This window comes from Phaenicophaeus curvirostris, chromosome Z, assembly GCF_032191515.1.
Source record: "Phaenicophaeus curvirostris isolate KB17595 chromosome Z, BPBGC_Pcur_1.0, whole genome shotgun sequence".
In the NCBI taxonomy this organism is placed as follows: domain Eukaryota; kingdom Metazoa; phylum Chordata; class Aves; order Cuculiformes; family Cuculidae; genus Phaenicophaeus; species Phaenicophaeus curvirostris.
This window is the reverse complement of record NC_091431.1, coordinates 34,164,702-34,192,365: the sequence shown is the minus strand read 5'-3', so window position 1 is coordinate 34,192,365 and position 27,664 is coordinate 34,164,702. Positions and strand designations below refer to the sequence as shown.

Sequence of the window (27,664 nt, the reverse complement as noted above, 5' to 3'; positions counted from 1 at the left end):
GGAGAGCAGGTCTTACGAGGAGTGGCTGAGGGAGCTGGGGTTGTTTAGCCTGGAGAAGAGGAGGCTGAGGGGAGACGTCATTGTTCTCTATAACTACCTGAAAGGAGGTTGTAGAGAGGAGGGTGCTGGTCTCTTCTCCTAAGTGACCAGGGCGGGGACAGGACAAGAAGGAATGGCCTCAAGCTCCGCCAGGGAAGATTTAGGCTGGACATTAGGAAAAAATTCTTCACAGAAAGGGTCATTGGGCACTGGAACAGGCTGCCCAGGGAGGTGGTTGATTCACCTTCCCTGGAGGTGTTTAAGGCACGGGTGGATGAGGTGCTAAGGGGCATGGTTTAGTGTTTGATAAGAATGGTTGGACTTGATGATCCAGTGGGTCTCTTCCAACCTGGTTATTCTATGAGTCTATGATTCTAAGAGTTCTTTTGTAATGCTGGACAATTAACTAATTCAACAGTCCTAGGTTATCTCTAATGGATTGTTCCTAACTTCAAACTTTATCATCTGATATTTGGAATTAGTAACCACTGGTTTTAGTTGTAGGTAGCTATGCCTTGAATTTTTACAATATTCTAAAAGTTGGGGGGATGGGGGGTGGATGGAAATTCTGTCCTCTTTTATTCCTACCTCTGTTTTTACAGCATAGTTTTCACAGGCAGTGAATATTAATAATTAATTTTATTTGGGAATAGGTTTGGCGGGGCTTTTATCTGCTACCATTTCGTCATGTAGAATTGTTTACTTCAAATTAGTAGAGCAGTGTTATTACAGCTCATAATTGAGTTAATATATTAAAGGTTTCTGGTTTGGACTATTTGTAAGTGCACTGGCAATTCATTGTTTGCGGAACAATTTCAACCTTAAATACGTTGCTGCAAGATAGACTTACACAATTTGTTTTGATGAATTTGAATGAATTACTGTCATTCATTCTTGTTAAGAGTAAGGACTGTACTGTTAAGAGTCATGAGATTTATGTATATGACTGTGTTTTTTTTCAAGAGATTCCCAGACCCATATCTATTTCAGTTACCAAAGTAAATACCACAGTCCTCTTATTAAGATAATTTGCTCATTTCTAGACTTTTTTTCTGTTTTATAAAAGGTGCTGCATTTGAAGTTTCATTCTAGTTGAGCGTTATTTGCTAGTTTATTTGTATCTTTAGGAAAATAGTGCCTTAACATGTGGAGCATCAATAAGTGTGGCTTTGGAGATTCTGCCTCAGGAAATCTCCTGAAAAGTTTGAAGCAATTCATGAATAATAGATGAGAGAGAAAGGTTAGGCTTTTGCTTGAAAGTACAAATGAGATGTATTTTCTGCTGGGATTTGTGCTGTCTGAAGTCTGCACTAGAAAACCAGGATTCACTTGTTTGCGTGTATGGGATTTTTGTGTTGTTTTGATTTAATTCCGTATCTTTAAATGAACTGGGCAAAATGCTGTGCTTTCAAGCAAACGTGGAAAAGGGAGTTATGTCAAGTCTGCAAGCAGACGCCTCCTCAGACTGTCCTTTTTCAAGGGATTTGACCTTGTAACCTCAATATTTTCTAAAAAGCCAAACTCAACACCAGTGTCATGGAAAGTAAACTCTCTTACATTGTGACCTTTCTAAAGTATACACAAACAGGGAGATTTTATTCTTACCTAGATTTCTTAAGTGTTTGATGGTTTGCTGTTTGTCTTGCTTCTGTTGAATCTGTTTTGGGGAGAGAGAAAGGTGACCCTCTCTTTTTCTCTAAGTACTTAGCTTGTGATTTATCTGTTTCGATGAAGTTACTATTGTTAAAGAAATAGTAAAATGTTAAATAATCATAGAATAACCAGGTTATAATAACCTGCGCTTACAGGTAGTTGGAGCAGGAGCTGTGTTCCATTTTCTGCTGTCTGTGCTCTGTGAGTTCACCTGTTCACCTAATTACTCCCTTATATATATTGATTAGAGTGAAGGAATTAAAATAAGACTAATAGCTGTATGTAGAGGGTTGATCTTAGCTGGCCAGCTCTGTATTGGTCTCCCCTTATCAAAAAGACCTGGGGGAAAAACTAAGACTAAAAGCTCGTGGGACAAAATAAGGACAGAGACATCACTTGCAAACTACTGCCATGGCCAAAATAGACTCCATTTGGAGAAATTAATTTATTGCCTATTAAACAGAGTAGGATACTGAGAAATAAGAACAAGTCTTCAAACACCTTCCCGCACCTCTTCCTTCATCACACACTGAATTTCACTACCACCTCTTCTATCTCTTGCTCCTGAGCAGTGCAGGAAAGTGGAGGTTGCATTCAGTTCTTCGGTCTGACTGGGGCAGTTCATCTTGACAGGAGGCTGGTTGATGCTGTACCCATTTACAAGAAGGGTCGGAGGGAGTATGCCGGAAACTACAGGCCTGTCAGTCTGACCTCAGTGCCAGGGAAAGTCATGGAGCGGGTGATCTTGAGTGATTTCATACAGCACATACAAGATAACTGGGTGATCAGGCCCAGTCAACTTGGGTTCACAAAAGGCAGGTCTTGCCAAACTAACCTTATCGCCTTCTATGACCAGGTGACTCGGCTACTGGATGAGCGAAAGGCTATGAATGTGGTCTTCTTGGACTTCAGTGAAGCCTCTGACAGTTTCTCACAGCATTCTGCTTAGGAAACTGTCAGCCACTGGCCTGGAGAGGAGCACCCTCTCCTGGGTGGAAAACCGATTGGATGTCCAGGCCCAGAGAGTGGTGGTAAATGGTGTGAAATACAGCTGGAGGCTGGTGTCAGGTGGTGTTCTCCAGGGCTTAGTGCTGGGTCCAGTCCTGTTCAGTGTCTTTATCAATGACCTGGATGAAGGCATTGAGTGCACCCTTAGCAAGTCTGCAGATGACACTAAACTGGCAGGAAGTGTTGATCTGCTGGAGGGTCGGGAGGCTCTGCAAAGGGATCTGAACAGGCTGGACTGCTGGGCTGAGACCAGTGGTATGAGATACAATAGGGCTAAATGCCAGGTCCTGCACTTGGGGCACAACAACCCTATGCAGTGCTACAGACTAGGGGAAGACTGGCTAGAAAGCTGCCTGGAGGAGAAGAGGTGTTGGTTGACAGCCGACTGAATATGAGCCAGTAGTGTGCCCAGGTGGCCAAGAAGGCCAATGGCATCTTGGCTTGTATCAGAAACAGTGTGACCAGCAAGTCCAGGGAGGTTGTTCTCCCTCTGTACTTGACCCTGTTTGTGGAGACGTTTTATAGGGAAGAAGGACTTGATGCTGTGGGCCTTGTTGACACCAAACTAGCTCTTGTTTATCTCTTAGCTCTCTTTTTCAAAGTCTTGTCCGAGTTGCTCGATGTCAACAAGGCCCACAGCATCAAGTCCTTCTTCCCTATAACATGCCTTCACACCTCTTGAGACCACACCTCCAATTCTGGGACCTCACTCTCAAGAAGGATATTGAAGCTCTGGAGCATGTCCAGAGAAGAGCAACAAAGCTGGTGAAGGGGCTGGAGAGCAAGTCTTACGAGGAGTGACTGAGGGAGCTGGGGTTGTTTAGCCTTGAGAAGAGGAGGTTGAGGGGAGACCTCATTGCTCTCTACAACTACCTGAAACGAGGTGGTAGAGAGGAGGGTGCTGGCTTCTTCTCCCAGGTGATGGGACAGGACAAGGGGCAGTAGCCTCAAGCTGCACCAGTGGCGGTTCTGATTGGATATCAGAAAGAAGTTTTTCACAGAAAGGGTCATTGGGCACTGGAACAGGCTGCCCAGGGAGGTGGTTGAGTCACGTTCCCTGAAGATATTTAAAAAAGGGGTAGACGAGGTGCTCAAGGGCATGGTTTAGTGGCAGATAGAATCATAGAATCACCAGGTTGGAAGAGAAACCGCTGGATCATCGAGTCCAACCATTCCTATCAAAACACTAAACCATGCCCCTTAGCACCTCATCCACCCGTGCCTTAAACACCTCCAGGGAAGGTGAATCAACCACCTCCCTGGGCAGCCTGTTCCAGTGCCCAGTGACCCTTTCTGTGAAGAATTTTTTCCTAATGTCCAGCCTAAATCTTCCCTGGCGGAGCTTGAGGCCATTCCCTCTTGTCCTGTCCCCTGTCACTTGGGAGAAGAGGCCAGCACCCTCCTCTCTACAACCTCCTTGATCGACACTTCCACCCAGCTTAGTGTCATCCGCAAACTTGCTAAGGGTGCGCTCAATACCTTCATCCAGGTCATTGATAAGGACATTGAACAGGGCGGGACCCAGCACTGAGCCCTGGGGAACCCCGCTTGTCACTGGTCTCCAGCTGTATTTCACACCATTTACCACCACTCTCTGGGCCCGGCCATCCAACCAGTTTTCCACCCAGGAGAGTGTGCGCCTCTCCAGGCCAGAGGCTGACAGGCATGATTGCATTCAGTGATCCAAGAGGTCTTTTCCAGCCTGGCGATTCTATGATTCATAATGCTTTCTTTCTGCCGCTGCTTTCTCCCCAGGTTCTTCCCCTGCTCCATTGTGGGGCCCTTCACGTGGGATACAGTCTTCACAACATTTTCCAATGTGGGTCCTTCTCACAGGTTGCAATTCTTCGTGAAGTGCTCTAGCGTTGGTCCTCTTCAAGGGTTCAGACCTTCAGGAATGGACTGTTCAGGCACTGGTCACCCATAGGGTGTAGCTCCTGCCAGGACTGAGCTCCTGCATGTGTTCCCCTCCTCAGGTTGCAGGTCCTACCAGGAGCCTGCTCAATCCAGTGGGGCTTTTCAGCAACTGCTTGTTCCATTGGAGTGCATATACAAACTCTGGCTTGGGGTCATCCACAGGCTGTTTAGTGGATATCTGCCACACTATTGGCTGCAGAGGGGCAACCTGCTTCACCATCCGTCTTCTCCATGGGCCAACAGGGGTATCTCTGTCTTCTTTCTTCAATGACCTTGATGTCTGCAGGGTTGCTTTGCTCACATTTTTCTCACTCCTCTCTCCCAGCTGCTGTGCAGTGTTTTTTACTTCTTAAATATGTTGTTGCAGAGGGCTGGGGGCACCTTCTGGTGTTATGTTACAGAAGCCATCACTGCAGCCCCCTTGCTACCAAAGGCTTGCCATGTAAATGCAATACAACGTATTAACAAAAGTTCTACACACTTTGACTGAAAAGAATGGTGCTTTGCTCTTGTTTGAGTGTGTAACTTGTACACAAGGAGTTCAGGCAGCCTGATTTAAGTCCTTCTTAGTGAAGGGACATACCATGAATTCAATTCATAGTTAATACGTGATGTGTAATTGAACTTAAATATTTTAAGTGATCTCTCTTTTGGTTTATCCTTGGAGACTAATAGTAGCTCTAAAAAACGTTCTCTATTTAGTATTTTCTATTTTGCATAACAAAGGAAGAAATGAAGTACACGTTAGTGAACCTTTGTCCTTATTACATTGTGCTGCTGATAGTGATCAGGATATTAAAATGAAAGTGGAGGCTTCTCGTGTGTTTTTCCTTTTAAGCAAGTAATTAGTACCATTACACTTGTTCATTTTTTCAGAATGTGACATCAGCAGTTTCTTAAGATGTCATCTTTCAATGAAAGATTTTGATTGTCCTTGACAACATTTTTGATACTTGGTCAAAGCAGAAGGATTAAAAGGTGATTTCTTGTGAATAAAATGCTTTTCAAGTGCTATTAAAATGCAGAATGAGAGAACTAGTATGTACTCACTCTGATCTTCAGGTATCTGAAAACTATCTGACTCCCAGAGAAGAAACTGGAAGTCTGCATTTTATTCTTCAAATAGCGAGTGTTTCAAGCAGTTTGAGTTTGTTTCATAGAGATGAAATATTTTATTATCTATTTAGTGATTATTATTACGTTAGCAAATTGTGACCATTCTTAATTGTAAGAGATGATGAAGAAAAAAAAATTAAAAGATTTTCATTCCAAAATTTGCCTTTCTAAAAGACTCATACAACTTTTCTAATGTTTGACTACAGGGTTTCCTAGTTTGTGGATGTGCAGTAATGAAAAATTGAGTTATAAAAGTTTATTTCTGCTGGAAATCTTCTAATGCATTAGTAAAGCAGGCACAGACACATTTATGTTAGTGTGAGCAGGAAAGGATTTTGTGAGGTAGTTCACTTACATATTTCTGTTCTATTAATAGAAATATAATTCCTCATTCATAAACATTTTTATATCTAATAGTTTACTGTCTCGTGATGGAGAAATGTATAAAAATCTTGCCTTAAATTGTGTATCACACCTTGTAAATTTTAGCTTAGAATTCAGAAATTCATTTACATTTATAAAATTTAAAAGATTATTATTTTTATTTTGGTCTGAAACTCACCATCATGTATCTCTACAGTATAGTATTAAATTCATGTTATCCAGGGGTCCGTGTTGGGGCCAGTTCTGTGTAATATCTTTATTGATGATCTGGACAAGGGGATTGAGTGCACCCTCTCAGTAAGTTTGCAGGTAACATCAAGTTGGGTGGGAGTGTTCATCTCCTTGAGGGAAGGCAGGCTCTATGGAAGGATCTGGCCAGGCTGGATCTGTGGTCCAAGGCCAATTGTATGAGGTTCAACAAAGTCAAGTTCTTGGTCCTGCATCTAGGCCATAACAACCCCATGCAACCCTGCAGGCTTTAGGAAAAGTATCTGGAAAGATGCCTAGCAGAAAAGGACCTGGGGATGCGCAGTGTGCCTAGGTGGCCAAAAAGGCCAATAGCATCCTAATATGTATCAGAAATAGTGTGGCCAGTAGGAGCAGAGAAGTGGTAGTGCCCCTGTACTTTGTGCTGGTGAAGTCACACCTCAAATAACTGTTTGCAGTTTTGGGCTGCTTATACAAGGAAGACAATGAGGTGCTGGAGCACGTGCAAAGAAGGGCAGTGAAGCTGGTGAAGGGTCAGCAGGACAAGTCTTGTGAAAAGCACGGTGGGGGTGGTGCCGCGGGAGCTGGGATTGTTCACTTTGGAGAAAAGGACACTGAGGGGAAACCTTATAACATTCTACTACTACATGAAAGGAGGTTGTAGTGCTGGGTGCTGGTCTCTTCTCCCAGGTAAAGTGATAAGACAAGAGGAAACGGCCTCAGTTAGTGCCAGAGGAAGTTTAGACTGGAGATTAAGGAATATTATTTCACTGAAAGGGTTGTCAAGCATTGGAACACACTGCCTATAGAAGTGGTTGAGTCCACGTCCCTGGAAGTGTTTAAAAGACTTGTAGATATGGTACTTAGGGACATGGTTAAGTGGTGGACTTGACAGTGTTAGTTTTATGGTTGGATTCAGTGATCTGAAAGGTCTTTTCAAACCTAAACAATTCTGTGTGATTCTGTGAAATTTCCTTCATTCCCAGGTATTTATTTCTACCACACATTAGTGTGCGTTGTTTTGAGGGGCAGTATTTGTGTTATTTACTTCTGGAAAGTGGAGAAGAATGTGACTGGAGAGAAAGTCTTTGGACAACTCTCCTTGTTGGCAGATTAGCACATCTTAACTGAAGGCTGCTTGATAAGATTGCATTACAAAATAGGAGTTAAACCTTTTTGCATCTTTTTACCTTGCATGTTATCTCCTGTTTTCATTGAGTTTTCACTATTTAAAACATCAACTATTCTAGAAGTTGATCTGACAGAATCAGGTCTGCTTAGGCTTTGATCTTTGCTCGTTTCAATCATCTTGGAGGCACTGAGGACAATTGGCAGATCTTAGAGACTGAGTGACAGTGATTCTGACCCTTGGAGTTGTACTTTTTTTGCTTCTTCCAGTTCTTCCATTTTTCTTAATGCATTTCCTGATCATAGAATCACCAGGTTGGAAGAGACCCACTGGATCATCAAGTCCAACCATTCCCATCAAACACTAAACCATGCCCCTCAGCACCTCATCCACCTGTGCCTTAAACACCTCCAGGGAAGGTGAATCAACCACCTCCCTGGGCAGCCTGTTCCAGTGCCGAATGACCCTTTCTGTGAAGAATTTTTTCCTAACGTCCAGCCTAAATCTTCCCTGGTGGAGCTTGAGGCCGTTCCCTCTTGTCCTGTCCCCTGTTAGTTGAGAGAAGAGGCCAGCACCCTCCTCTCCACAACCTCATTTCAGGTAGTTGTAGAGAGCAATGAGGTCTCCCCTCAACCTCCTCTTCTCCAGGCTAAACAACCCCAGCTCTCTCAGCTGTTCCTCGTAAGGCCTGTTCTCCAGCCCCTCCACCAGCTTTGTTGCTCTTCTCTGGACTCGTTCCAGAGCCTCAACATCCTTCTTGTGGTGAGGGGCCCAGAACTGAACACAGGATTCCAGGGCCGGTCTCACCAGTGCCGAGTACAGAGGGAGAATAACCTCCCTGGACCTGCTGGTCACACCGTTTCTGATACAAGCCAAGATGCCATTGGCCTTCTTGGCCACCTGGGCACACTACTGGCTCATGTTCAGCTGGCTGTCAATCAATACCCCCAGAGGTTCCTCTCCTCCAGTCAGCTTTCTAGCCAGTCTTCCCCTAGTCTGTAGCACTGCATTTAGCCCTGTTGAACCTCATGCCATTGGACTCAGCCCGTTGGTCCAGCCTGTTCAGATCCCTTTGCAGAGCCTCCCTACCCTCCAGCAGATTGACGCTTCCACCCAGCTTAGTGTCATCTGCAGACTTGCTAAGGGTGCATTCAATGCCTTCATCCAGGTCATTGATAGACACTGAACACGGCTGGACCCAGCACTGAGCCCTGGGGAACCCCACTTGTCACTGGCCTCCAGCTGTATTTTTGCCATTTACCACCACTCTCTGGGCCCGGCCATCCAACCAGTTTTCCACCCAGGAGAGTGTGCGCCTGTCCAGGCCAGAGGCTGACAGTTTCCTAAGCAGAATGCAGTGAGAAACTGTGTCAAAGGCTTTGCTGAAGTCCAGGAAGACTACATCCACAGCCTTTCCCTCATCCAGTAGTTGAGTCACTTTGTCATAGAAGGCGATCAGGTTAGTTTGGCAAGACCTACCTTTGATGAACCCAAGTTGACTGGGCCTGATCACCCGGTTCTCTTGCCTGTGCTGTATGATAGCACTCAAGATCACCTGCTCCATGACTTTCCCTGGCACTGAGGTCAGACTGACAGGCCTGTAGTTCCCTGGATCCTCCCTGCGACCCTTCTTGTAGATGGGCACAACATCAGCCAACCTCTAGTCCAGTGGAACTTCCCCAGTCTTCCAGGACTGTTGGTAGATGATGGAAAGGGGTTTGGCCAGCACATCCATCAGCTCCTTCAATACCCTTGGGTGAATCCCATCCAGCCCCATAGACTTGTGGGTGTCTAGTCAGGCTCGCAAGGCTCTGACCACCTCCTCTTGGATCACGGGAGCCTCATTATGCTCCTCTAGCTCCTGGGTTTGTACACAGAGGGAACAACTTTCTTTACAGTTAAAGACTGAGGCGAAGAAGGCATGAAGTACCTCAGCCTTTTCCTCATCCCCTGTCACAGTTGTTCCTTCTGCATCCAATAGGGACTGTATGGTCTCCCTAGTCCTCCTTTTATTGTTAATATATTTATAGAAAGACTTTTTATTATCTTTCAACACCTTTGCCAATCTGATTTCTAGTTGGGCCTTAGCCCTCCTGATTTTTTCTCTGCACAATCTCACTTCCCTTCTGTAGTCCACCCAAGAGGCCTGTCCCTTCTTCCAAAGCTCTTTTCGTTTTGATATGTCTCAAGATCTCCCTACTCAACCAAGCTGGTTTTTTTTTTTCCTCCGCCAGCTCTTTTTCTGGAACATGGGGATGGCTTTCTCCTGAGCTGCTAGGATTTCCTTTTTGAAGAGTGCCCAGCCCTCATGGGCTTCCTTGCCCTAACGTACTGTCTCCCATGGGACTTTGCCAGCCAGCCTTCTGAACAGTCCAAAGTCTGCCCTCTGGAAGTTTAGTGCTAGTGTCCTGCTAACCACCCTCTTCACCTCACCTAGAACTGAAAACCCTATCATCTCGTGATCGCTTTGTCCCAGGCATCCTCCTACCACCATATCCCCCACAAGACCTTTCCTGCTCACGAACAGTAGGTCCAGGAGGGCACCTTCCCTTGTTGGTTCGCTCACCAGTTGTGCGAGGAAGTTGTCTTCCACGCACTCCAGCAACTTCCTAGACTGCTTCCCTTCTGCTGTATTGTACTTCCAGCAGATATCAGGAAGACTGAAGTCTCGCACAAGAGTAAGAGGCATCGATCTAGAGACTGTCCCCAGTTGTTCATAGAGGAGCTTATCAGCTGCTGCTTCTTGGCTGGGTGGTCTGTAACAGACTCCCATCACAAAATCTGCCTTCTTTTGGGCTCCTCTGATTTTAACCCACAGGCACTCGATCTCCTCATCACCATAATCAAGCTGGAGGGTAGGTGCAGGACCTGGCACTTAGCCTTGTTGAGCTCCGTACAGCTGGCCTCAGCCCATCAATCCAACCTGTCAAGATGTCTCTGTATTGGTTTCCTTCCCTCAAACAGATCAACACTTCCACCCAGCTTGGTGTTGCTGAGGGTGTGCTTTGTCCCCTTACCCAGATCATTGTTAAAGATGTTAAAGAAGCCATCACCTGGCTTCATCCTCTTTGCACCCTATGTTCAGGTATTTATATACCTTGAGAAGATCCCCTTGAGCTTTCTCTTCTCCTAGGTGAACACTCCCAATTCTTTCTGCTTTTCATCAGAGGAAAGATATGCTCCAGTTCCTTCATCATCTTCATGGCCCTTCCTTAAGCTCTCTCCAGTACGTTCATGTCTCTGGTACTACCAAGCCCAGTACCTGAAACAGCATTCCAGGTGTGGCTTCACAAGTGCCGCGTTGAGAGGAAGTATCACCTCCCTTGACCTGCTGACAGTACTTTGGCCATTGCTGCTGAGAATGCTATTAACTTAATTTGTTCTGTTTGGTCTCCGTGAGGACCCCCAGGGCTTTGTTGTCTGGTGTTCTTGTTTATTGCATCATATCTAGAATTACGCTGAAGTCTCTTCAGGTCAGTGCTGCCATTTTTGGTTTTGAATTTTTTTTTTCTTTTCTTTTTCCCCTTTTTTTCTTTGAAATGTTAAACATAGTTGTGCAGCGATTTGATCTAAGTACTGGGTCCATTAAACTTCTATACATATCCACCTGAGTGATGAAACTGTAGTTAAAAACAAAGCTTGTAGATTAAATTGGCCCATTTTCTAGTAGAATGGACGGATGTTAAGCATCCATGATTGATCTCACTACAGATTTAATTATTTGCTTTTTTTTTTTAATGTAATTCCATGTAATTATCTTGGGGTTTTTTGGCTCTTCTCTCTTGTGGTCAGCAAGCTTAAAGCCATGAATCATTAGATATTCCTGTGTAACATTACAATGTACTGTGGTGATTTTTGCTATTACCATGCTTAACTCTGCACTGAGAATTCAAAGCTGCTCTAAAGTAACTCTCGTATCTCAGATGAGAAGGGACTATTAGTGATCAGGTTTGTCAGTGGCTTTCTTTTATTAATTTGTATGCTGGGTAGATGTTTGTAACAGACTTGCAGGCAAGAAGTCTTTTTTTCCGTTTTGTTTGTAGTCATTGGAAAATATCTTTTCAGATTAAAAAAAAATAAGTCACAGTGTTGTAATTCTGTGTATGTTGAAATCCAGCGTTTCCATCTGTATGTGTTCTTCAGAGCTTTTACTTGTCAAGTGTATTTACAGTATGGCCTGAAAATAAACGCTTAGTTGGGTAATACAAACGAAAATGCACTAGCACTTCCAGCCAAGGGGTTTACAAAGATGCTGAACAGTTACTGTTACATAATTATACCTTGAAGAGTAAAAGCAACGAGGCCTTCTGTTTTTACAGTTGTCTTAAGTTTTTGTGAAGCATATTGTCTTTTTTCTTTATTTTTGGTTTTCATTATAGTACAGTCCTTTATATGTGTTGCAGATTTCCATAGTTCACTGAGAAGATGGTTTAGATCACAGAAATGAAGGTATGAAAACTTACAGTAAAGAAAGAATTAGGCTTGTATTGGTGCTTGCATGAGTCATTTCAGACAGCTTTGGTGTGTTTCTTCAAAAGCTGAACACTGAGAAAAAGTTGGTTTTTAGTTGTTTGTGAGTGACTCTTGTGTACTCTTCAATGAATAAAATATGCCCGTTCAGTAGTCATTAACATAATCAAACTTTTAGATATTATGAATAGTTGAATGCAAATGTAGCTTAGCTGCTAAACAGCAGGCAAGTGTCCAACATGGCTTCTTAGTCTATGCATAAGCACATTTGTTTTGTAAGAAGCCATTTTGTTACATGCGTGCTGAGATGGAAGTGTTTTTTTCATAAAGCATGTAAATTTTAGTTGTTTCATATAAGAAACCTTTTCTATTTCATCCTTCAGGCATTATTTTGACTGTGTGTGCCAGGGCCTGGGAGGTAGTTGGTTTGGGGTATTTTTTTCCTGTTACTATTTATCTAAAAAAAAAAATTGCATAATACATTTTAAAGATTTTTGTTTATATTACGACTTATATTTTTTATTCTATCGGAATCTGAATGCTCAAATTCTAGCATACTTTTTAAAAAAACCTGAAATGTTGCATCAACTAAAACTGAAAAATAAGAACAGTTAAAATTATAAGCAATGAGGAGATTATTGGTTTACATTGGTATAACCTTGCTAAATGAAAGGATAGAAGAGTATTCAGCTAACGGAATTGAGACTGATCTCAGTAGTTCTTGTGACAGTATTTCTGAAATTTTCCTGTCATTTTTCTTGAGTGGATATAAAAAATAACTAAAGCTCATAAGAAACACATACATTAATGACATAATGGTGTGTTACAGGTTGCATTAAAAGTAAAACATTCTCCCAGCCTGCAATATGTGCAGAAATGTTTAGTGATACTTGATAAATGTTGACACATGCCAGTGTTTGGGGGGTTTTTTTGCTGCTTGTAGAACATCTTGTACCAGTGTTTCTGTGTGGAATACTTAGTGCTTTGCCTTTTGCATATTGAAGGACTTTTATGGTTCTTTCTGTTAAGTGAAATGTGTTTTGAGAGTCTGTTATATATATTAATATGAAATGTGTCTGTTTCTGACCCTCTATGAATGGGAGAAGGGGAAAAGGAGGAATCAACAGATTGGTGCAATCGATGTTTGATTAGGCTAAAGCTTGGGAAAGGACTTGCTAATGTACTAAAATGCCTCAACAGGGATTTGCTCAGAACTGTTGCTGTAATGTGTTACTCATCCCTTATTTGCTTCTATTTTTACAGGTTGTGAAGGATGACTGATGCTGGTTTCTGCAATGCCACTTGGAGTCTCTGTCCCTGTGGATTGAAGAGTAGCATGCAGATTTAATTGCACAACCTGGGGATAAAGCATCAGGAGTGCTTCTTCTTTTCAGGTCCTTAAGTGGATGGAAGTACGGTGTCATCTACCTGCAAGGAAAGATACTTCAGCAGATTTTTACATCTAATAATACAGACAACATAGCGTCATCCACCTTCCTGATTTACAGTGCATCATCACCTTTTAAGACAGATGGTCTGTCAGAAGCTAGAGTATGCCTGCAGAGCACATAATAATGAAGTAGAGAATTGATACTGCTGCTGCCATCTAATTTTTAGGATCGCAGCTGATAGAACTGCACTGGTTTTTTTCTGCTCCCTTAATCAGTCCAGGAACTGCAGGGTGGACATGGCTGGACTTGTTAACAACCTGCTAATACTGTTTCTTGTGTTTCAAAACACGTGTTTGGGTTTTAGAAACCCACTCTCTGTCTTCAGGAGGTGGGTTACGCAGGAAGACCTTGTGTTGAATGCATGCAGTCATTTAGGATATTATGGAAGTATGAAGGAGGATGTCCTAGATAAGCCTGTGTTTGATATTTGTTTGGTTTTGTTCACTTACTCTGAATTTTCTTTCTGAAATTTTTAAGTGGCATTTTTGTCATACTGAAGAAAGAAATTCTTATTTTTTCTATAGGTTGTCCTATATAATGTGAATTTACTATGACAAAACAGCAATTAATAGATAACACCAGAGGTGTATTTGAGTCTACAAAAGAAAGAAATGTATTTTAACTGCTTGAGTTAGCTTGCAGTATAATATTATGTTTTAATGAGAAAACATCAACTATTTTAAAGCTGGAAAATTAGGTGGGGATAGCGGTGAATGTATAAATGTATAAGTAAACTTTAATGTAGTGTGGGCAGGAGAAGTAGCCTTTTAACTCTCAAAAGAAGTATTTTATGGTCGGGAGGTATATTGGACACTGTAGTTACCATATGATTTCTATGTTTATATATAGATATATGTATATATACACATGAATATACATATTCAGAATTAGTATCAATGTTGCATCTCCTTTCAGATGTCTTACTATCTAGTTCTTTTGTGTTCTACATTTTTTTTACTAACTGTTTTTACATTGCATTCAATACAGACACTGATATTCATATAAAGTATTGCGTTATACATCAAGCACATAGTCTTAAAAAAAACCCAAAAAAACAACAACCCAGAACTGTCCTGAATGCTTAACAGTGTCTGACATTTTCTAGTGAATTAATTCTCTACTTGTTATATCCATGTATCGTAGACAATCATTTAGATGAAATAGCAGGTTACGTTGTCAGACAATGTTTTATAAACTAGTCTGTCTGATTACTTAGAGGAACTGCTTCAGTTAATGCTTAATAACCAAGATTTTTATCTTAGCTCATTAAGGAGTGAAATTTCCAGATAACTCCTGGAGCTACTCAGGATTGTTGAACTTCTTTAGTAATTCTGAATAACCTTCTTTTTAGAAAGACATAATGGAAATCGATATTTCTAAAAAATTTTCCTCCTTGTTTTTAAGGTATAAAGATGTGACCAGATCTCTTACCAATGAATGCCTTGGAAGCGACCGGCAAGTGATTTCACTTGGTCTGTCAGATTTTGCATTGGACATTCGCATGCCTGGGGTAACGCCTAAGCAGGTGAGAGAAATGCAGTTTTTCTTTTTGCTGATTACTCCTTTTTTATAAGCTAGGAAAATAAAGTCTTCCCTACAGATCACTCACATAAAATGAACAAAAATCCCAGGGTAACTTTTATGTAATTTTAAAGAAAAGTAGGAAACAGAAGAATAATCTAAAATGAGAGAAAGGTATTTTCATCTGATTAATTCTATTTGTAAAACATGGGTGTCATAAATGGAATTGCTGAACTTTAATAAAACTCATATTCCTTCTTTTAATAAACTGAAATACTTCCAGCAGTAAGAAAGACACATTTATTTAGAGTTGCAGTTTACACCAAATTTCAGATGCCTCATCTGAGACGCCTCAATTGCCTTTAGTTACATTAAACTGAACTTTGGTGCAACTTTAACAAACTCAGGGAAAACAACCAAAAAGCATTGTATGAGGGTAATACTTCTGACCTAGTAAATTAAAATACTCCAGGAAAGCTACATATAAACATTGGTATACCTATTCAAGATTGGAGTTGCTTGTCTTCTGCTGATCCAAGTGAGTAAAAGTGAAGACAATAGTTTAGATTCTTAACATTAGCATTAGCATTTTAAGAGTCACATAAAAATCTGAGATTTTACTGTCATTTTCACATATAGTTTCATTAAGCAACATAAACAGTGATTAATGGCTTGGGGTATTTTTTGCTGCAAGGCAATTCGGGGGATTATATGTGTCATTAAAAGACCCTACATCTCTCTTTAGAGGGCTGCAGATGCTTGGAAAAAGCAGAATGTGCTGCAGTAGACGATGACTCATTGTTGCAGATAGCACTTTCAAAAAATACTGAAAGGAAAATAAGGGTTTCGGTTATTGAGGAGCACCCGTTTGGAACATGTAGTATGGAGCAAATGGTATCATTGCAGTGAGTACAAAACAGAAATGTAGTTTCTGCCAGGTCTTATTTGTCTGCAGCAAAATATTAAACTTCACTTTCAGAAAGAGTGGAAAATACTCTCTGTTCATCCAGGTGCGCATCTGTAATTACATTTTATTGATTTTCCTGAGGAGCGATTAGTTGAAGACAAATGAAATACATATGAAGGAGTCAGTCGCTTCAGATTCCTATTAAAAAAAGAAAACCAAAACCCAATACCACCAACAAAATACTGTGCGAGTTAATAGAGAAGGCTTAATACTTTTCACATTCATGCGTACCAATAGTACCTAGCCTTTATGCTCACAGTAGAGTGAAATGCTATGGTCTGTTTTAGATTTGGGGGAATGAGATGGTGAGACAGGAAACATGAATCAACTTGCCAAGTTAATTCCTAAAAAAATAAGTGAAAATAATTGGTAACTCGTTTTAAGTCTAGGTTTTATTTTCCTCACTTGATCTCACCCAGCCTTCTTATTTCCCTTCCTCTGTTCACAGTGTCCCATATGTAGCTGTAAAGGAAACATGCTTCTCATTTAGACAAGTGAAACACTGATTTACTCAGCAGTAAGCAATGGCAGAAGAGACAGTTGTCTTTTTCTTGCAGTTCACAGAAGGAGATAACCAACAGCTTTGTGATTCTAGTGCTGTTAGTTCTGTTACTTCTTTTTTTGTGGCAGAGAGAACATGGAAGGGGATGATTATCTTGAGAGGGAACCCCAGTTAAATAGAAAAGATAGAATATTTCCGTTTCAATTTCCAGAAGGCTTTAGTATGTTCATTCTGTACACTCTGTAGAGTACACAAAGGTATTCACAACAGTTGTATTGGCTGACCTCTGTTCGTCCTTCTTACCTTCTAGCAAATGTACCAAAAATGTTTTCTTATCTATGCACATCACTGCTTTGTATAAACACATATTATCATGATTGTACTTGTCCTTCCTTCTCAGTTGCATTTATCATTTGCTCCTATTTGTAATGTCTTCTTTTAGATTAGTTTTGAAGTTTTTAATTGTAGAAGTTCTATCTTTTGCGGTTTAGTAAGTCCTTATAAAGCAAAAATCCTGTTAGATTTTGAGTACATAGGTGTAGTGCAATACCAATGCTGACATCTGTCCTTTCTTAAACAACCTTAAAAGTTGAAAACGGTTTGAAATAGTTAATAGTGTAGCTCTCAACCTAACAGTTACATTGCTGACCTTATAGCCTAATTGCTCTTACATTAAATAAACGACATCAGTGAGTTCATTTTTTATGATAATAATCTAGTTATCCTATATCATCTTTAGCCAAATATCTCAGTACAGCAGGTGGTGTTTTTTCTAGGTGGTGTTTTTGTAGCACCTTTCATCTAGCTGACAAAGGTGAGACTGACTTAATTTTTTGTTTGCTTAATTCAAATGCATTTAAAAAATGTAATTTTCTATCATTACAATGATTTACTGACTGTTCTTTTTGAAGTATGAAGCAAGAGCTTTCCTTTCAATAGGATTGCTGTATTTAGGTTTTACTGTTGTCAAGCGCTTTGTTTTATAATGCAGGTTCTTTCATAATTAACCAAGATAATTGTAGATAGAAAACACGGATTTTTTTTTTTTTTTTTTTTGTGGTCATTGCTCTGAGTTTTTACTGTATTTACATTTTAACTGGTTCATATTTTAATCCAGGAATACTTGCAAGGCTTACATGCTGATGATTTTCAACTCAAAATGAAAGTCTTCTAGGCAACAAAGGCAACTAGCATCATGAAGATTTGATAAGTTTTCTGACTGGAGTTCCCTTTGCACTGTATCTTGTGTAGATTGTTTCTCCAGTTCATCCAGGAAAATGTTTAGTCCTGTATAGTGCTTAATCAACAAAATCGCTGATCAATTTGTTTCTTTTTTAATTGATTCTGGTCTTTTTCTTTGATTTAAAGGACATGTGATATTCCTTAGAATATCCAGGAAAGAATATTTGCATTATCATGAAGAATTAGATGCGTGAATCAAAAATAAATATTTCTGTGATTGTTGTTTTAAAGGCACAGTATTTTTAAACTTTGTCGTCCAATTTTATGAATCTTGGAATAGAGTGAAATACTGCTATAAATAGAAATCCATTTGGCTAGTGCATAGAAAATTTTGATACTTTGTTTATTCATTCTGAATATTCAAAATTTAAAGGCAGTGTCTGTTCTTTTGTCTTTTAATAGTCAGATACATACCTCTGCATGTCAGTACCCCTGCCGGTGGATGATGAAGCTTACGTAGGTGAGTACTGGTTAACTGAAAGAGTCTAAGCAATACAATTTGAAGAACCTCAGCATTTTTTTTTCCTGTTTTATTCATATTGCCTTAATCTTTGACTGTCAATTTCCAAAATGATTTCATCATGGCTAATGCAGAAACAGACTAGAGAGAGCTACTTAAGAGTCAAGGTAACAAACTGTATCTGGAAAGATTCGAGAGTAATAGTAGGTAAGGAGCTGCAATCAGATTCCTCCAGCAGTCAGTAGCGAACAGCCTTATTTGTAAAGTATTGGCTTTCTGTCTCTGGCTGGATACTTAATTTTGCTCTGCTGAGCAGGCTGGTTTTTTACCTGCTGGTACAGGCTGTAAATCCTTTGCACTTATAGTCAGTGCTGACTGCAGTAAGGTTTTACTTATCTGGGGCGGGGCGTGAGGGGAGTAACAATCAGACCCTCTCCCCTCTTTTTTTTTTTTTTTAATGTTGGAGCATGAATGTGATGGCTAACAAATAGCTGTAAGTACTATAATACAAATGCAGTAAAACATCATCTGTGCAGGAGGTATATGAGGTACTTCTCATTCTATTTTGGCTTGCTTGTGAACATACAGTTGGTCAAGTTTGTTTGTTTGACTGAAGATAGTTTTCACTATCAGAACATGCTATAAACTGGCATGAAAAGAAAAACATGAGAAGTTAAAATACCTACACCTTGCTTCCTTTACTCTTTTGTTGCAATTGAGAATATCTGTACTTAAAATAAATATGGTGGGAATCCTATGTAGTTTTAGTTGTAATATGTTATGAGACTATTGTTCCATGTGGATTTCCTTGTGGACGTCCCTCGGGAATGGAATACTGTGCTTAGATTTTTCATGTGGCATTATAGTAACTAAATAGAGTAAATTTTCTTAAGTGTTTTCTCTGCCTATGTGCTTTGTAAAGAAGTCAGAACCTGACTTCATATTTTGGTTGTGAGTTTGAACCCAGAAAGAAAAATGAGCATTCAAGGGAGTGAGTATTCATTCTCTGATAAACTGTACTTGCTGTGCAATGTGTGCAACACAGTTCTGTTTTCAAATGATTCATAGAAAGGCATACTACTAACCTCCTGCTTAAGCAATTTTCATTTATGGCTTCACTGAGTTGGAAAACCGCGTAGTTAGATTCTTTATTAGATTACTGTGCACTTAGTTCTGTCATTTAGTATTTACATGTTTAAAAGCTGCATAAACTTCTTTCAGTGGTATGTTTAAAAAGACCTACAAAAGGAATTTACTTAGAAGTAGTATTTTTGCAAAGCCTCAATGTGAATCATGCAAGGCAACACATTTTTTTTTTTTCTTCTGAAGACTGCAAAACCTTTAGGTTTTAGGTGCTTACATGTTCTTCACCATTTTTTATTGAATTTGGTCACCTTTCCAGTGATCACCATGTTTGGCTTATACAAAGCAGCGTAAGGTCTGGAGAAAAACCATTCTAGCTGCCAGGTGGAGTAAGAGGAACTTGATGAGCGTATTTCACAGAGTAAGTTTTTCTTTAGATAATGTTTTCCCAGGATTGCTTACAACTATTTGGATGCCTTGAAAATAAAACAAAATTGCTTGAGTTTTATTTTTCTTTGGTCCCTTCCACCAGAATGGATAAGCATATGGTCAGTTGTAAGCATGTGGTCAGCTCCCTCTAGCTTCAGTAAAGTCACTGGGAAGTGTTTTCAGGAGAAAAGATTTGTCAGATTGGAGTCTTTACAATCAACAGAAGTTACCTGATCATTGCAAAGACTAGACTCAAACATATCCATTTGTAGAGAATAGAAAGAGTGTAAACTCACCTATCTTATCTTACCTAAACAGCTAATTAAATCTTCTTCTCAGTAAAGGGTAGTTTTTACAATAGGTATCATCATATAAGAAATGAGATGCTTACTGGAGATTTACCTTAAATACTTCTTAAAACTAAGTGTTGTGAAGCTAACAATGAACTGATTTTTAGACATGTATTTTGTGTTGCTTAAATAAGCATAGAAGATTGACATAGAGAGAATTAAATACTTCTTTTTTAAAGGATAGTGTCTAGATTTTTATGGTTTAAGCAGTATCTGCCTTCTTTACATTGCCAGTAAATAATGTAATTAACTATCATTAATTACTGTTTTACTTTGGTAGAAGCATCTACAAAGTAATAAATGTACTGTCCTGTATCAAGATGACAGTTTGTGTTCTGAAGAGCTTCAGCATGAGGAGGTGTACATACACAAGAATCACTTGTTTATCCTCCAAGGCAATGTGGAACAGAGTTCTATTTGTAGAACCTGCAGCAGGGTATTTTGGGTGTATGTGGGTGAAACATAAGGTCCTTGGAAGAAAGAGCATCTCTTTTAGTAGTTCTTCATTTGTTAGCAAGTAGAAAATATTTTCTGAAACTATATGAATTAAGACTTCAGCTTTGACATTCCCCTAAAGATTTAAAACGAGTATACAGTCATGGTTGTAGAGGGACAATGAGTATAACTTCGTACTGCAAAGCTGTGGATACCCCATTCCTGGAGGTGTTTAAGGCCAGGTTGGATGAGGCCTTGGGTAACCTGATCTAGTGGGATGTCCCTGCGCATGGGAGGGGGTTGGAACTAGATGATCTTCCCTTCCAACACTAACTATTCTATGATTCTATGATTGTTAGAAAGTTTGCACTAGTGATTTTAATGAAAGTTGAGAAATGTTTGCTTACTTTCAGAATATTTTATTTTATTACTTAGAATAAAATTTTAAATTTAAAAATCTAAAATGCAACTAGTAGTTTTGTGCCACTCAGTTTTTCAATTTACAGTTGAAAGCATCATCTTCCTGTCTTTTAAATATTGCTTTTTCAGCCCACAACAATAAAACCAAACCTGTCACATGCCAAATGAGTCATGTTTGAAAAATCTAACCCTTACTATGTCATAGTATCTCTTTTAAAAATATTGCAGCAGGAGGGAAACAACTCAAATATATTTCACGCTACTTAAATTTTCAGAGAATTGAAAAAAAAAAAATCAATATTTTCATCTAAATTGAGCAATTTCAAAGTGAATTGGAAACAGTGGGAAAGTTACTATTGCTGCTATATGAGACAGGAGAAATGTAAATCTACTTCTGGCACAAGAAGTGTCAATCTGCAGTGTCAATAATGGACAGATCATAGAATCATAAAATCACAGAATCATAGACTTGCTAGGTTGGAAAAGACCTTAGAGATCATAGAGTCCAACTGTGCCTGTCCACTACTAAATCACAACCCTGAGCACCTCATCTACCCCATCTTTTCAGTACCTCAGGGGATGGTGACTCAATCATCGCTCTTGGGCAGCCTATTCCAGTACCCAATAACCCTTTCAATGATGAAATCTTTCCTAAGGTCTAATCTGAACCTTCCCTGGCAAAACTTGAGGTCGTTTCCCACTTGTCCCATAGTCTGTCACTTGGGAGAGGAGACCAACACCCATCTCTCTACAACCTCCTTTCGGGTAGCTTAGCCTCCTAAGTTTAACACTGTTATTGTTAACATTGTCATGGTGATCAGGAGAAGTCCCTGGTGACTGGAAGGAGGGTAACATTGTCCCAATTTTTAAACAGAGTAGAAAAGTGGACCTTGGGAACTACTTATCTGTCATGGAAGACCATGGAACAGATCCTCCTAGAAGCTATGCTAAAGCATGTGGAGGACATGGAGGTGATTAATGGCAGCCAGCATGGCTTCACCAGGGGCAAGTCATGTATGACCATCTTAGTGGCTTTCTACAATGGAGTAATGGACAGATCTGATGCATCTAAACTTCCGTAAAGCCTTTGACACGGTCACCCACAACATCCTTATCTCTAAATTGGAGAGATAGGGATTTGATGGGTGGACGGTACAGTGGATAAGAAACTGGTGGGATGGTCATATTCAAAGACTAGTGGTCAATGGCTCAAAGTCCAGATGGAGATCTGTGGCTAGTGGTGTCCCTCAGGGTCCGTACTATGACTGGTGCTGTTTAATATCTTTATCAATGATATTGAAAGCCAGATTGAGTGCACCCTCAGCAAGTCTGCAGATGACACTAAGCTGAATCATGTAGTTGCCACATGGGAAGGACGGGATACCATCCAGAGGGACTTGGAGAGGCTGGAGAAGTGGGCCTGTGAGAACCTCATGCGATTCAACAAGGCCAAGTGCAAGGTCCTACACCTGGGTTGGGGCAATCCCTATTTCAGTACACAATGGGGGATGATGTCATTGAGAGCAGCGCTGCAGAGAAGGACTTGGGGATGCTAGTCAATGAGAAGCTCGACATGAGCGGGCAATGTGCGCTTGCAGCCCAGAAGGCCAACCGTATCCTGGGCTGCATCAAAAGAAGTGTGGCCAGCATCTTTAGGGAGGTGATTCTGCCCCTCTACTCCACTCTTGTAAAATGCCACCTGGCGTATTGTGTCCAGTTCTGGAAACCCCAGCATAAGAAGAATATGGAACTGTTGGAATGGGTCCAGAGGAGGGCTACAAAGATGATCAGAGGGCTGTAGCATATGAGGACAGACTGAGAGAGGTGGGCTTGTTCAGCCTGGAGAAGAGAAGGCTCCCAGGAGATCTTACAGCAACCTTCCAGTACCTGAAAGGAGCCTACAAGAAAGCTGGAGAGGGATTATTCATACAGGCCTGTGGTGATAGGATGAGGGGGAACAGGTATAAACTGGAGAAGGACAGATTTAGACTAGCCATGAGGAAGAATTTCTTCACCATGACAGTGGTGAGACACTGGAAAAAGCTGCCAAGGGAAGTTCTGGATACCCCATTCCTGGAGGTGTTTAAGGCCAGGCTGGATGAGGCCTTGGGTAACCTGATCTAGTGGGATGTCCCTGCGCATGGGAGGGGGTTGGAACTAGATGATCTTCCCTTCCAACACTAACTATTCTATGATTCTATGATTGTTAGAAAGTTTGCACTAGTGATTTTAATGAAAGTTGAGAAATGTTTGCTTACTTTCAGAATATTTTATTTTATTACTTAGAATAAAATTTTAAATTTAAAAATCTAAAATGCAACTAGTAGTTTTGTGCCACTCAGTTTTTCAATTTACAGTTGAAAGCATCATCTTCCTGTCTTTTAAATATTGCTTTTTCAGCCCACAACAATAAAACCAAACCTGTCACATGCCAAATGAGTCATGTTTGAAAAATCTAACCCTTACTATGTCATAGTATCTCTTTTAAAAATATTGCAGCAGGAGGGAAACAACTCAAATATATTTCACGCTACTTAAATTTTCAGAGAATTGAAAAAAAAAAAATCAATATTTTCATCTAAATTGAGCAATTTCAAAGTGAATTGGAAACAGTGGGAAAGTTACTATTGCTGCTATATGAGACAGGAGAAATGTAAATCTACTTCTGGCACAAGAAGTGTCAATCTGCAGTGTCAATAATGGACAGATCATAGAATCATAAAATCACAGAATCATAGACTTGCTAGGTTGGAAAAGACCTTAGAGATCATAGAGTCCAACTGTGCCTGTCCACTACTAAATCACAACCCTGAGCACCTCATCTACCCCATCTTTTCAGTACCTCAGGGGATGGTGACTCAATCATCGCTCTTGGGCAGCCTATTCCAGTACCCAATAACCCTTTCAATGATGAAATCTTTCCTAAGGTCTAATCTGAACCTTCCCTGGCAAAACTTGAGGTCGTTTCCCACTTGTCCCATAGTCTGTCACTTGGGAGAGGAGACCAACACCCATCTCTCTACAACCTCCTTTCGGGTAGCTTAGCCTCCTAAGTTTAACACTGTTATTGTTAACATTGTCATGGTGATCAGGAGAAGTCCCTGGTGACTGGAAGGAGGGTAACATTGTCCCAATTTTTAAACAGAGTAGAAAAGTGGACCTTGGGAACTACTTATCTGTCATGGAAGACCATGGAACAGATCCTCCTAGAAGCTATGCTAAAGCATGTGGAGGACATGGAGGTGATTAATGGCAGCCAGCATGGCTTCACCAGGGGCAAGTCATGTATGACCATCTTAGTGGCTTTCTACAATGGAGTAATGGACAGATCTGATGCATCTAAACTTCCGTAAAGCCTTTGACACGGTCACCCACAACATCCTTATCTCTAAATTGGAGAGATAGGGATTTGATGGGTGGACGGTACAGTGGATAAGAAACTGGTGGGATGGTCATATTCAAAGACTAGTGGTCAATGGCTCAAAGTCCAGATGGAGATCTGTGGCTAGTGGTGTCCCTCAGGGTCCGTACTATGACTGGTGCTGTTTAATATCTTTATCAATGATATTGAAAGCCAGATTGAGTGCACCCTCAGCAAGTCTGCAGATGACACTAAGCTGAATCATGTAGTTGCCACATGGGAAGGACGGGATACCATCCAGAGGGACTTGGAGAGGCTGGAGAAGTGGGCCTGTGAGAACCTCATGCGATTCAACAAGGCCAAGTGCAAGGTCCTACACCTGGGTTGGGGCAATCCCTATTTCAGTACACAATGGGGGATGATGTCATTGAGAGCAGCGCTGCAGAGAAGGACTTGGGGATGCTAGTCAATGAGAAGCTCGACATGAGCGGGCAATGTGCGCTTGCAGCCCAGAAGGCCAACCGTATCCTGGGCTGCATCAAAAGAAGTGTGGCCAGCATCTTTAGGGAGGTGATTCTGCCCCTCTACTCCACTCTTGTAAAATGCCACCTGGCGTATTGTGTCCAGTTCTGGAAACCCCAGCATAAGAAGAATATGGAACTGTTGGAATGGGTCCAGAGGAGGGCTACAAAGATGATCAGAGGGCTGTAGCATATGAGGACAGACTGAGAGAGGTGGGCTTGTTCAGCCTGGAGAAGAGAAGGCTCCCAGGAGATCTTACAGCAACCTTCCAGTACCTGAAAGGAGCCTACAAGAAAGCTGGAGAGGGATTATTCATACAGGCCTGTGGTGATAGGATGAGGGGGAACAGGTATAAACTGGAGAAGGACAGATTTAGACTAGCCATGAGGAAGAATTTCTTCACCATGACAGTGGTGAGACACTGGAAAAAGCTGCCAAGGGAAGTTCTGGATACCCCATTCCTGGAGGTGTTTAAGGCCAGGCTGGATGAGGCCTTGGGTAACCTGATCTAGTGGGATGTCCCTGCGCATGGGAGGGGGTTGGAACTAGATGATCTTCCCTTCCAACACTAACTATTCTATGATTCTATCATTGTTAGAAAGTTTGCACTAGTGATTTTAATGAAAGTTGAGAAATGTTTGCTTACTTTCAGAATATTTTATTTTATTACTTAGAATAAAATTTTAAATTTAAAAATCTAAAATGCAACTAGTAGTTTTGTGCCACTCAGTTTTTCAATTTACAGTTGAAAGCATCATCTTCCTGTCTTTTAAATATTGCTTTTTCAGACCACAACAATAAAACCAAACCTGTCACATGCCAAATGAGTCATGTTTGAAAAATCTAACCCTTACTATGTCATAGTATCTCTTTTAAAAATATTGCAGCAGGAGGGAAACAACTCAAATATATTTCACACTACTTAAATTTTCAGAGAATTGAAAAAAAAATCAATATTTTCATCTAAATTGAGCAATTTCAAAGTGAATTGGAAACAGTGGGAAAGTTACTATTGCTGCTATATGAGACAGGAGAAATGTAAATCTACTTCTGGCACAAGAAGTGTCAATCTGCAGTGTCAATAATGGACAGATCATAGAATCATAAAATCACAGAATCATAGACTTGCTAGGTTGGAAAAGACCTTAGAGATCATAGAGTCCAACTGTGCCTGTCCACTACTAAATCACAACCCTGAGCACCTCATCTACCCCATCTTTTCAGTACCTCAGGGGATGGTGACTCAATCATCGCTCTTGGGCAGCCTATTCCAGTACCCAATAACCCTTTCAATGATGAAATCTTTCCTAAGGTCTAATCTGAACCTTCCCTGGCAAAACTTGAGGTCGTTTCCCACTTGTCCCATAGTCTGTCACTTGGGAGAGGAGACCAACACCCATCTCTCTACAACCTCCTTTCGGGTAGCTTAGCCTCCTTTTCTCTGGGCTAAACAACACCAGTTCCCTTGGCCGCTCCTCATAAGACCTGCTCTCCAGCCCCTTCACCAGCTTCTTTGGACACGCTCCAGGACCTTAGTGTCTTTCTTGTAGCAAAAGGCCCAAAACTGAACACAACATTCAAGGTGCCGCCTCACTAGCGCTGAGTATGGGGGCAGAAGCACTTCCCTGGTCCTGCTGGCCATACCATTTCTGATACAAGGCAAGGTGCTATTGGCCTACTGGCCCCACTGGTGCACGCCCTGCTGACTGATATTCAACCGGCTGTCAACCAAGACCCCCAGGTCTTTCTCTGCCAGGCAGCTTTCCAACCACTCTTCTCCAAGCCTGTGGCACCGCACAGAGTTCTTGTCCCCAAGTGCAGGACTCAACACTGAGTCTCATTGAGCCTCATCCCACTAGTCACAGCCTGCTGATCCAGCTTGTCCAGATCCCTTTGTAGAGCCTCCCTACCCTCAGTTCCACCCAGCTTAGTGTCAGCCGTGAACTTATCATTCAATCCTCTCATCCAGGTCATTGGTAAAGATAGTGAACAGAACTGGACCCAACACTGAGCCTTGGCAAATAGCACTTGTGATGGGCCTCCAACTGGATTGAACTCCATTTACCAGAACTCTTTGGGCCCGGCCATCCAGACAGTCTTTTACCCAGCAGAGGGTAAACCAGCAGGCCAGTGACAGCCAGTTTCTCAAGCACAATACTGTGAGAAACTGCGTCAAAGGCTTTACTGAAGTCCAGGTACACCGTATCCACAGCCTTTCGCTAGTCCATCACGCAGGATCACCTTATCATAGGAGATCAACTTAGTATGGCAGGACCTGCCTTTCATAAACCCGTGTTGACTGGGCCTGATCGCCCGGTTGTCCTGCTGCATGCATTGGTGTAGATGCACTTCACTTGGGCTGTTGATACTGCCACTCTCCTGTGGGGAATAGTCTTAATTCCTAAGCGACTACTCGCTGTACTTTCTAACTCATCAACAACCTTTGTGTCTTGCCGCCACTTGAAGTGCTACCTCCCACTTCCAAGGTGGCAGACCAAAGGGCCTCACTAGCACACCATCCCTCAGGCACTGGAGTGCCATTCGCAGGCCAGTTTCTATCAAGCCCGGTTTTATTGATTGATGAGCCCCGCTAGTTTCTTGGTAAGCCCCTTGGGGACAAGTCCACCCCATCCTTTGTCAGCAAGTCTGCTATCATGCAGGCCAACCCATGGTCATAGAACCCAAAGTTTTACTCCTCACACCAGGCTCAGAGCCAGGTATTTATTTCCTGACTCTATTCCTACTCCTTTGCTGATCGTTCCCTGTAACAGGATTGACAGAGAAGAACGGTACCTGTGCACTGGATCCCTTCACCACGCATCCAAAGGCCCTGAAGTCCCTCTTATTTGCCCTCAGATGTCTTGTTGGATTTTCATTACTCCCTGCTTGGAAAATCAGTAGTGGATAATAATCCATGGGCCTGACCAGAGCTGGGAGGTTTTTTTTTTCTTGCATCTCTAACCGAGACCCCAGGTAGGCAGCAGACTTCTCTATGTAA

At 41.4% G+C, this 27,664-nt stretch overlaps 1 protein-coding gene across 7 annotated transcripts in view; it reads left to right on the top strand.

Moving 5' to 3' along the window:
• Window positions 1-27,664, top strand: part of PAM (peptidylglycine alpha-amidating monooxygenase) — a 115,928-nt gene that overhangs the window by 18,477 nt on the left and 69,787 nt on the right. For all 7 annotated transcript variants that reach the window (XM_069880419.1, XM_069880418.1, XM_069880416.1 and 4 more), the window contains exons 2-4: window positions 13,187-13,702; window positions 14,779-14,899; window positions 18,009-18,066. In XM_069880419.1, the coding sequence (XP_069736520.1) occupies window positions 13,611-13,702; window positions 14,779-14,899; window positions 18,009-18,066 (271 nt within the window). In that variant the 5' untranslated portion in view covers window positions 13,187-13,610. The remainder of the gene's footprint in view (window positions 1-13,186; window positions 13,703-14,778; window positions 14,900-18,008; window positions 18,067-27,664) is intronic.